Consider the following 11976-nt stretch of genomic DNA (forward strand, 5'->3'; position numbering starts at 1 on the left):
AAACATTGAGCATGGTGTCCGCTGTTTTTGTGAAGACAACATGCAAAATATTCTGTGTGAATGTGGCATGTGGGGGTATTCCTCACGTCTGTGACAAAGCTCTTCAGTTTATTATGCTCCCCCAAAATTTATTTTGGGGGGAGAATATAGTTGCCGCTTCGTCTGTCCATGCGTGTGTGCGTCTGTCTGTCCGTCCATGCACAATTTTTGTCCGGGCTATTTCTCAGCAACTAATAACTGGAATTCAAAGAAACTTTATGGGAAGCTTCACTTCCAAAAGGAGATGTGCATATTATCAGCGGGTTCTGGTCGGAAGATTTTTCACAGAGTTATGGCCCTTTGAAATTTTCCATTAACTGTACATATAGTGCAATTCTTGTCCGGGCTATTTCTCAGCAACTAATAACCGGAATTCAATGAAACTTTATGGAAAGCTTCACTACGAAGAGGACATGTGCATATTATCAGCCGGTTCTGGTTGGATGATTTTTCACCGAGTTATGGCCCTTTGAAATTTTTAAGTTGCTAAACCATCTATCGTATTATTTTGTCCAAAGTTATGCCCCTCAAGATGTTTCCTTTTATCTGAATATACAGTGCAATATTGTGACAAAAAAAAACCTTTTGGGAGCATCACCCGTCTCTGACGGTTTCTTGTTTTTGTTGTAATGAAGAATTTATGCCAGGATATTGGCTATCATTTAAAGGTCAACAAAAATTAAAGTCCATTTTAATGTGACTTGTTTGTGTTTAAGATATAAGCAGTCTTAACACTGCTGTTTTTTGGTAGATTGTGCATTATAGTATATGGCATTATTCAATGTCTGGAGAAGGGAAAAAAATCACCAGTGTCCATAATTTGTACTGTCCAGTTGAATTTATTTACGGCTGTTTTCACAAGATCCCCTGCAAACGAATGCTGAATTCCGGACTGGTGCCACTGGGATGGGTTGATTAAGATTAAAATTCACCAGCACAGACAAGATGAACTTTAATAAAATTTCTAATACATTGATTTTTCTGTCCACCAAATAATGACCAGTGACAAAGTTCCCAGGATCTCAGGCCAGCGCTGTGTGAATTATTGACCAGTGTCTTGAAAGTTTACAGAAAATGAACAAAAAACAGGGAAAAAACACATTACAGCAAATTATTTCTCATGATACAGTAAACTTGGATAGTTTTCTAGTTTTCAGATAACATTTTTGCAACACCCATTAAGTCGTAAATGTTTGTCTGTTTTGTTTGCCACGATATGGAAAAGTAATGTTTAGAAAGAGGGAATTGTTACAAAACTAATATTGAGTAGCAGTGGGAAAATGTGAAAATATGAACTGGTCTATTTAAATATGATAAGTGTAATAGTACAAAATGCTTTAAATAGTGTATAATAGTATAATATACTAAACCATCAAAATAGGAGTTTAGTTGAGCAGTCCGCACAGGCTGGCTAATCAGGGAAGACAATTCCGCCTTATAAACTTGATTTTTGCCAGGAAGAGACTTTCTTCAAATGAAATGTACCACAGGCTAATCTTGGATGGCACTTTATGCACATGCATTAAAGCCCATTTTCACAGAGCAGGGCCAGTATATTAAAGATTTATAATTATAGGTTATTAGACGTTTCACTGTACAATACGGAGATATATTTGGACGAGCACACAGTTTGAAGTCATATCGGACGAGCCGTAAGGCGAGTCCAATATGACTTCAAACTGTGTGCGAGTCCAAATATATCACGTATTGTACAGTTTAAACGTCTAATAAACTTTTTATTCTATATCCTCATTACCAAACCAGCTTTCCGTATTTTTATTTTCATTCATTGATTACGCACTTTATGACGTATCTCGTGTGACGTCATTTCTCTGACAAAACATACTAGTAAAAGCAAGACTCTGCATTTTAGGGACAACAATATGGAGGTGGTAGTGTTTAATAAATCTAGTAGCAAATTATACCATTTTGATAGCATTGAACGAATCCAAAAGGCAAAACGTATTTCGGATTGTGTGTTTGTCATGCATAATTGTTAACTTTGATAGGAATAAAACAACTCGCTCCGACAGGATTACGAATTCGTAAATTGTGTTTTGGCCTTTGGGGTCAGAATGGTGAGCATGTGTACAAACGCTATCAACAAATACTGTGGTTTAAAATACATTTCGATAAATGGATGGAAGAACAGAAAATGGAAAATGGAAATGCATATCATTGTAACTTAGTTGTTATTAGGCTAGCATTGGATTAAAGTTGTCATTGAGGTTAATAAAATTGATTTTTTGTTTTGCTGTTGCATATTTGTTTTCAATTTCTAGCAATAACAATATCAATTGCTTTTGCATTTTTTTAAAAATTTCTAACAATAAAAATAAATTAAATATCACATTCTCGATTCGTTTTTTTATTTCCTCTCATATTTTCAATAGGAAAGTATTAAAAAGAACATACAAGCAAAATATCGCCTGTGTGAATCGATTATAGTACATTCGGATACTTTTTCTCGGTAACGGCTTTTATGGTTATAAAACAATTGCTTTGTGCACTTGTACTCAACTGTCCAATATGGAAAAAATACAGACTTTTTGGATCCTGAATACCGGAATATATTGGACGGTCACGTGGTACATATGAAGAATGCCGATTGGATGAATTTATTGGATATAGAATAATATATAATATTGATTCCTCTACTTGTTTGAAGTATGATTACCCAGTCACATGCAAGAACTTTAAGTCACAATTTGACCCCAAGTTGGACTTTTTAGGCTCAGTTAACCCTTTCAGTGCGGGAACCGAATTTTGAAGGCCTTTGCAAACAGTTTGGATCCAGATGAGACGCCACAGAACAGACTTTTTAGGCTCAGTTAACCCTTTCAGTGCGGGAACCGAATTTTGAAGGCCTTTGCAAACAGTTTGGATCCAGATGAGACGCCACAGAACGTGGCGTCTCATTAGGATCCAAACTGTTTGCTATTCTGATAGTATTCTTTGAAAAAAATCGAAGAAAATGCTAATTTTAGAAATTCAGCAGACGACATTTTAGCAGAAGACAAATTTCCCAGCATGCAAAGGGTTAAAGTTAAATGCAATCTCAAATGAGGGCTGAAGTTGGAATAGACAGACTGCAAGTCTTTGTACATTGAAACTGATTTTTTAAGTCCTAAATATTTGTCCCAGCATGGTCTTTAGTCAACTGGTGAATTCAAAAACATAGGTTACGGGCCTATGATGTCCAATATTGGTCGTAAGTTTGAATGCTGCACTTTGTTCTGAATTGATGCCAAAGTTTGCTTTTATCACTAGTTATTCCAACTAGAAATGGTTTGTATCTTCAGAATGTGTTTTCATAGGGTCTCAAGTTTGAAATCTGACTGGACTAATGTTTCAATTCGTGTCAACTGGTCCACAAATGAAGTTTACTGCCATGGTCCCATATAAAGTGACCTTGACATATCTGCAGTTGAGTGACACATACTGAAGTTTAAATTACTGGTCCCAATTTTGAGAACTGGTATAAGGTGGTCTTAAGGTTTGGGATGATATTAGTCCACAATTGAACTGGTTGTTTTTTTTGAAGAAATCCTTATAACTCAGAACACAAGTAGAAGAATCCGCTTTTACGGACTTAGTTTTTTTTTCCTTTTACTGCATGGGAATATTGGTTTAAAATTTAACTTTCTGAGGGACTACAAATGCCTAAAAATACGTATCTAAGTAATAAAGGGTTATATGATGTAAAATGTGACCTGTTCATGCGAAAATGGGTCTTATGCCATGTGGGGCTAGGGTAGTTCCCGACCAGCCTTCACATCCACACAGTCTGGTCAGTATAACCCTTTCCACAAACAAGACCCTGAAACCTTATGTGAGTAAAGCAGACAGGGCCGCTGGCCCTGTCATGGAATAAGACCTTTTTTTGCATGACCGGACTCATATGTCAAGAGTTGTTCTGGCAAAATTATTATTAATGTCTAAAGATACAATATGTGCCAAAAGCCGCATATCAAATTACTATATTTTGCTTTAAAGTCCTGGCACCATTATTTATTTCATCCTCCTTAACAAATCAAGTCCATTACCAGTCCGTTTTAAATTACTGTAGACATTTTATTGTTACAAAAATTCCAAACAGACAATTGTTTGATTGCGAGTATAAGTCCCATTTAATCGTGGCGACGTCTATTTCTAAGCGTTCATTAAAATTTTCTCTACAACCCGGCTGGTACTTTACTGCGCTCAGAGAAACATTATTAAATTTTCAATTACTATATTCATGGACGTGGTTCTTATTAATTAAATCTAGGCTTTTATACAGATTTAATCACCATTTATTTTCAGTAGAACATTATTTCTATTAAAGAACAGTCCTGTCGGTTTTATTACGACTGTCAATAAAAATGAAAAAAACAACATTGGCTATATAGTTTAATTAATTAATGTCACCGTTGGATGCTGGAAGTATTCTAAATTTTACTGTATTAATTTGAAATTGATATGAAAATTGTGCAAATTTTAATCAATAGCCTAAGGTTTCTGACCAGTGTAATGATGATGGATTCATATTTTTAGCAGATAATGGTTGACGTTATTTGATACATATATTGATAAAAAAACAATAGCAATTTATAATATTTTCTGAATTGTTTTTGCCTCTTCATTTTTATGTTTGACGTTTAGAAGGTAAGTAGACTAGGCGGTGAAGATAAGAGTTGCACACGTAGTTTTTAACCTTGATGTCAATGTTTCATTTAATAAATATTTCTCTTTTTTTGCAGTTTTTTTATTGATACATTTTTATTTAGGTGTTCAATGGTTAAAGATATGACTATTAGGCCATCACTTCTTTTCCCTTATTATTGCATGTATAATTTGTTTTTGAGAAAAAAAACACTTATAAAAAGCACATATAAATGTTAGAATGCCCTTAAAGAAACTTGTTACACAAAGATAATATGTTATCGATTTTCAGTTTGTCACTTTTGAGTAAGTTAAAATACTTAACGTAAGAAAACCAGGATCAAAATATCATTACAGCTATAAGTCATTTTTTGTTGCCAACACAAATTATGTTTTTCCAGGTATGAACAAATATTACCCCCCCCCCCCCAAAAAAAAAACATGTTGTTTTCATTATTACAAAACAAACAGTTAAATAATTGCTCACAAATAAAATAATAGATGTAGATATTAAATAAATACAACTTCTCCCTATGATAGACTTTTTCCACACAACTGTTAATCTACTCAAAAATGAAGAGTTTTGTTATCTAGGGGAGACAACTTTGATAAACCTTATTCCTTCTTGCTGTGGAGCGTTTCTTGAGGAATCTACCAATAAATATTCCCAAGCCATGATGCCCAGTACCAAATACATGCTCTAAGTATTCTTGGAATGAAAAATGCCCAGATATGCTAGTGGTATTTCATTTTGATACTGGGCAGATATGAGCTGGGCTATGTAACGTCTCTTTCCAGCTGTGAAAATTGGTCGATTTCAGACAAATTAAACTGGGAATCATTTTGAAACCGATTACTTATTCTTCGGTTTATGGATACATATCAGGCAAAAAATCACTCACTATTTTCATTCGAAAATGCGTGCTTATATTTGTTCATTATGTTATTATGCCCCCCTTCGAAAAAGGGGGGGTTTATTGCTTTGCTCATGTCGGTCGGTCGGTAGGTCGGTCATTCGGTCCGTCCGTCCACCAGGTGGTTGTCAGACGATAACTCAAGAACGCTTGGGCCTAGGATCATGAAACTTCATAGGTACATTGATCATGACTTGCAGATGACCCCTATAGATTTTGAGGTCACTAGGTCAAAGGTCAAGGTCACGGGCACCCGAAATAGTAAAATGGTTTCCGGATGATAACTCAAGAACGCATACGCCTAGGATCATGAAACTTCATGGGTAGATTGATCATGACTCGCAGATGACCCCTATTGATTTTGAGGTCACTAGGTTAAAGGTCAAGGTCACGGTGACCCGAAATAGTAAAATGATTTTGGGATGATAATTCAAGAACGCATATGCCTAGGATCATGAAACTTTATAGGTAGATTGATCATGACTTGCAGATGACCCCTATTGATTTTTAGGTCACTAGGTCAAAGGTCAAGGTCACGGTGACCCAAAATAGTAAAATGATTTTCGGATGATAACTCAAGAACGCATATGCCTAGGATCATGAAACTTCATAGGTAGATTGATCATGACTCGCAGATGACCCCTATTGATTTTGAGGTCACAGGGTCAAAGGACAAGGTCACGGTGACCCGAAATAGTAAAATGATTTTCAGATGATAACTCAAGAACGCTTTTGCCTAGGATCATGACACTTCATAGGTACATTGATCGTGACTTGCAGATGACCCCTATTGATTTTCAGGTCACAGGGTCAAAGGTCAAGGTCACAGTGACAAAAGTCATATTCACACAATGGCTGCCAGTACAACGGACAGCCCATATGGGGGGCATGCATGTTTTACAAACAGCCCTTGTTAATAATTGAAACAATGCAAGAACACGTGAGATCGGCAATGTAAATAAAACAATTTTCAGTTAGCCTACGGTACGGATTTTTTCTCCCCCCCAATTTTTATTTTGGTTCAAAAACTTTTGTTCCCGATTTTTTTGGCTTCAAAAAGTACATGCGCGTTATACACAAATGCGCCTTATACGGAACGTTTTACGGTAAACCGAATCGAACGATAACAGTATACATACCGCTTTCAGGGTTCGCACAGGGCTTGAAAAGTGCTTGAAAACGAGTCATAGGCTTGAAAAGCCCTTGAACAAAGGTTGGCCTTGAAAAAGTGCTTGAAAAGTGCTTATTTCATGTAAAAAAGCCTTGAAAATGTTTATTTCTTCTCAAAATTACTTTTATCATCGCTTTCATTATAAACTTAAATCGTTCTTTAGGGAAATATTACGAAAATTGATCATAAATTCCTTGGCGCAAAAAGTTGAGTACGAAATATAAGCTTCGTACACTATTGAGTACGAAACGTTATGTGTACACGTCACAGATTATGTGTACTACGTCAGAGGTTTTCCACTGTGATCAATTTTCGCGAGTGAAAACGCAGCGATGGGGAAGTGTCATTTCAAACCAGGGTGGTTAACTGAATATTACTGGGTACAGAAAACAAAGGACATTCGAAAAGCACATTGTCGGGTCTGTATGAAGACCATTGGTGTCGGGCGATGGGGGAAAGCGCTTTGAAAAGCCACGAGAAAGAGGAAACCCACAAAGAAAACATGACATTGAGAAGCAATGTGTTTGCTTGTAATAACTTTAAAAAGTAAATACATACAGTCATTCAACCAGTTTAGAATCATCCGGCAAAAACGTTTATTCTTTTGACCACACTAATTTCTTTCGGGATTTAGTGTCAATGTGAGAAGATGTAAAAATAAAGGGTAATATTTATTTTGTATGATAACAGGTTAAGCCAGACGGCATATGCAGTTTTTTTGTCAAAAAAAGCCAATTAAAGATCACCCTTTGGAAAACTTTTAAAAATCATTCAACTTACAGAATTAGAATTTAAAAACATTGTCATAGCATTTGTTTTCAATCAGCAAAAAGTTTATTTGAAAATAATAAAGCCTTCTATATCCATATGCACATTTCAAAACATAACTCATTCAATCAGTTCCGGTTAACTTTTTGCTGCATTTTTCCACCCTGTAAGCTATTTACAAAAGATTTCTTGCTAAAACTTTGTTAATTTATTCCTTTACCTAATGTATACCTTAGACACTTATCATTTTGTTTTTATTGGGGCATTATGGAAAATTAAATACAAATTAATCGGAACTGCTGATAATCGGAACTGCTGATAATCCGGAACTGGTTGACAAACTGTATGTGAGATTATTGAGTTAAGGATGGAAAACATGTATGCAATAACTAGAAATAACATGTATGAGTTATTGTGGAATAAGTTTAATTTGTTTGAGCAAATAAATGATGTTTACTGTGTTAAACTTGCTTGAAAATGATTTTTTTTAAGGAAACTAATGAACGGTTCTCGGCCTTGAAAATGAAAATTTGGCCTTGAAAAGTGCTTGAATTTAGGTTTGAGATTTCTGTTTGAACCATGGCTTTTCTAATGTGCACATTTATCCGATAATCCAATATAATTACATCACTTACCAAAAAATAATGTTTAACATTTATGACAAGAAATATGTTTACGAACTTCGTAAACAAATTCATATGCCTAAGCCATTTTTCAGAAAAATTAGTACAGTGCATTATGGGACACAGCTTTCATTGGACGAGCGAATTTAAATTTAGATTGAATGCAATACGATACATGTACAAAGATATGTTTTATTGCGTCATACGCAGCATGTAAAAAACGTGCTTTCCGTGGACTTTCTGATAACGGGCAAAAATTTAAGTGCATCTCTGTTAAGTATTACACTGCGTTAGCATGTAAATAAATCGTCAGGATTTTTAAATTTATTTTTCGTATACGTACTGAAACATTAAACACACACAAAGATATTTTTATTTATCAAGCATGTGTAGCATATAATAAACGATAACACACTTACACAGCCATAGTTTATACAATTAAATACAATACACGATAAATGCAAAACATTAACAGGTAATCGTTTTAAATAACTTTAATTTGATAATTATTCCGCTTGCACTTGCCTTATTGAAATTAGCGCACCGAACCACTCTGATAGGGAATACATGTAATAAACACCGACTCGCAAGTTTTAACACCTTAATTAACATTACACAACGGACACCAATTAGCTGTCGAGTGTCGTTTAACCTCTAATCGATTAAAATCAGTTAAACGGACGGATAAAGCAATCAAGCTGTGATTTTGCCGGCTTCTTTGAATTTATGAAAATACATGAAGTTGCATAACATGGATTTGAATCAGTATGGAAGGTTGGAGACAAAACGGGATCCAAGGACCCCCCGCGTTATATTGGACACAGCGTTATAACGGACCGCACTATATTGGAGTTACAGTGTATATCTAGGGAATGCTTTGATCTACAGCCAGGCAACATGTTTAATGTTTACATCGAGGAAAATTAAGAGGTCAATCCATTTTTTGGTCAAAAGGTCAAAGGTAACAGAAGATTATAACATGAAATTATAAAGATTTAGTAGTCAGTTTTAGTTCCTGTTATAACCATAATAACAATATTTTAAGCAGATTTTCAATTATGATAAAAGTTATATTACAGTACTGCCATTATTAAATGCATTTAATAATTGAATTTTAATCCATTTAAGACAACTGCATTAATGTCAAAAAATTATGAAGAAACATATGAAGTTGCACGAGTTTACCTGACAATTAAAATGTCACGGTGACTCAACTTAGAAAAATGGTTTTCGGATGATAACTCAAGAATGCTTACTTCATAGGTACATTGATCATCACTGGCAAATCACCCCTATTGATTTTCAGGTAACTAGGTCAAAGGTCAAGGTCACAGTGACTCGAAACAGTAAAATGGTTTCCTGATGATAACTCAAGAATAATTAGGAACATTTTGAACAAACATATGGAGTTGCACATGCTAACTAGACCATTCAAACATTTAACAATGGCGTCTTTACTTTTCCACAAATAGATCACATGACAACAACAAAAGCAAAATAATCACAAGAGGTTAAATAACAACAAATATTGGGAGATAGTAGACCAGGTTGCATGTCATAAGTCGCTCATCACAGGCTAGACTGTACATACTGAGTTTGGGAATAGACATTAAATATACGTCATGCTTGTTTTTTGTGGGATGGAAGAGCATTAATGATCTTTTCTTGCATGTGTTATTATGGATAGTGTGGTCAAGGTGTACAATGATACTAAAACTGAAAACAATATAAACTACTAGAAATGTATTCTTAGTACATGGATACCTCTACAATCCAATTTGTCCCACAACTGCACAAATGTCTTTAAATTATGAACAAACCTACGGAGTTGCACACATTAACCTGACAATTACTATGTTACTGTAGAAGTATCCCTTTATTTGAGTAACGCTTCTCACAATTGAAAAAAATATTATCGTTTGGTTAAAGGGATTGTCACATAACTCTTCTTATGTAAAAAAAAAACTTAAAAAAAATATCAAGGTGCCTAATTTTACATGGTGGGTTATACTTTTAGAATAGTTCATCCCTCTATCAGCTGTACTCTTTGAGTTACTCACAACACAATTTTAAATGTGATTTCTTTGCTAAACAGGGCCATAACTCTGGGTATGTTGAAAAAGACATATCAAACTATGCATGTGGGTAAAATTACACAATGATAAATATTTATGTAAAGTGATAGTCCTCTTGTAGCAAGCAATACTGTTTATTTTACACTGCACATATGTTAAAATGTCATTTTTGTATAAATAGGAGACATTACTACAATTATGATGAAATCAACAGAAACAACATATAGAAGTGCGCATTAGCTCACATGCCTGGTTACTGTACTTGTTAAGTTGCAGGAATACATGTGGAGTTATATACAACAGAAAAGTCGCGCAGATGGATGGAAAAGTGCAAATCTATATACCCCATATTAAGCCCAAGAAGCGTTAATTTATTGTCCATGTATGTTTTTATTTGACACTTTATACTTGTTTGAAGCATTTCATAATATCACTGACTATTCCTTGGTATGTACATGTATTAATTGTTTATTTCAGCCAGTGCAGTAAAGTGACCCAGATTTCGGAGCTGACCAACACGCAGCCCTCAGGCCTAGAGGGGCTGTCAGTGGAGCTGGAAACTGTCCTGGGGGAAATTAAAACCCTGCAGATCAGTCAGGAGGCCAGCATTCAGTCATTGCAGAGAACATACAATGAACATAGCGAAGTTATGATAGAGCAAATGTGTGGCAATTTAAATACTTTTATAGATGAATGTGATAATAATTCTGTGGGAACATCGGGCGGAAATGAGCAATATTTAAAAGAAGAGATGTGTAGGAGTGTTCTCTCTATCGTGAATGAATTTGATAATATTACTGCGAAGGAACTTAACGAGATGAGAGATGAAGTTATAAGCATTAAAGGGTCAGTTACAAGTTCTATGCATAAATGCACCAGTCTTCACAATGACTTGTCACATTTGCATGAAATTGTTCAGAAAATTGGAGATCATAAGCAGCTCTGCCTTATAGCCAGCATAAAATGTAAGCATATAATACAACAGGCACTGACTCTGCTAGGAAAGTCAGGCAAGGCGTTAATTGTCCAGAGTATTACTAAGCACAATGTGAGAATACCAAGTGATAAAGATGTATGTATTATGAGAGGCATATGTGTTCTTCCCGATGGGCAGGTACTGATTGTAGACCGGAACAATAACAATATCAAGCTGCTGAACCAGCAGTACCAGGTGGTGAGTCACTGGGATGTTAATGCTAGGCCAGTTGACATTTGTTTGATCACACCCAGTGAGGTTGCAGTGGCTGTGAATACTAGCAAGATACATGAGGTCCAGTTTATCACTGTCAACCAGGGAAAGCTTGATCCTGGCAGGAAGTTTCAGTTACAACATACATGTAGAGGTATCGCCCACCATCAGGATGACCTATATATCTGCTCCCGTACTGCCCTGTACAAGTACACATTGAGTGGCAAACAGCTCTGCAGACTCTACCAAGATAGATCAGGTGATTACACATGTAAGAATCATGGTGAATCCATCCTGATAACATTCCTATTATGTACAGGGATTTGCCATTGTGGGAAAAGGAGTCTAGTCAAATTGTGTTATTTTAAATCCATACAATGACAAATTTTATCAACTTAATGAACCGAATTGGGATTTATTTTTTTCAATCAACAAATATTGACCCATAAGGCCTTTATCTTTTTTTTTTAATCATATAAATTATAGTAACATGAGTAATGAAGTATTTTGACTGTCACTACATGGCATGTCTATAAATAGAAACTGAGTTCAT

General features: G+C 35.3%; 1 protein-coding gene across 1 annotated transcript in view; it reads left to right on the plus strand.

The window, feature by feature from the left end:
- Positions 1–11976, plus strand: part of LOC127865198 (uncharacterized) — a 169843-nt gene that overhangs the window by 25465 nt on the left and 132402 nt on the right. The window contains exon 2 of the mRNA XM_052405192.1: positions 10712–11504. Coding sequence (XP_052261152.1) covers positions 10712–11504 — 793 coding nt within the window. The remainder of the gene's footprint in view (positions 1–10711; positions 11505–11976) is intronic.

This window comes from Dreissena polymorpha, chromosome 1, assembly GCF_020536995.1.
Source record: "Dreissena polymorpha isolate Duluth1 chromosome 1, UMN_Dpol_1.0, whole genome shotgun sequence".
In the NCBI taxonomy this organism is placed as follows: domain Eukaryota; kingdom Metazoa; phylum Mollusca; class Bivalvia; order Myida; family Dreissenidae; genus Dreissena; species Dreissena polymorpha.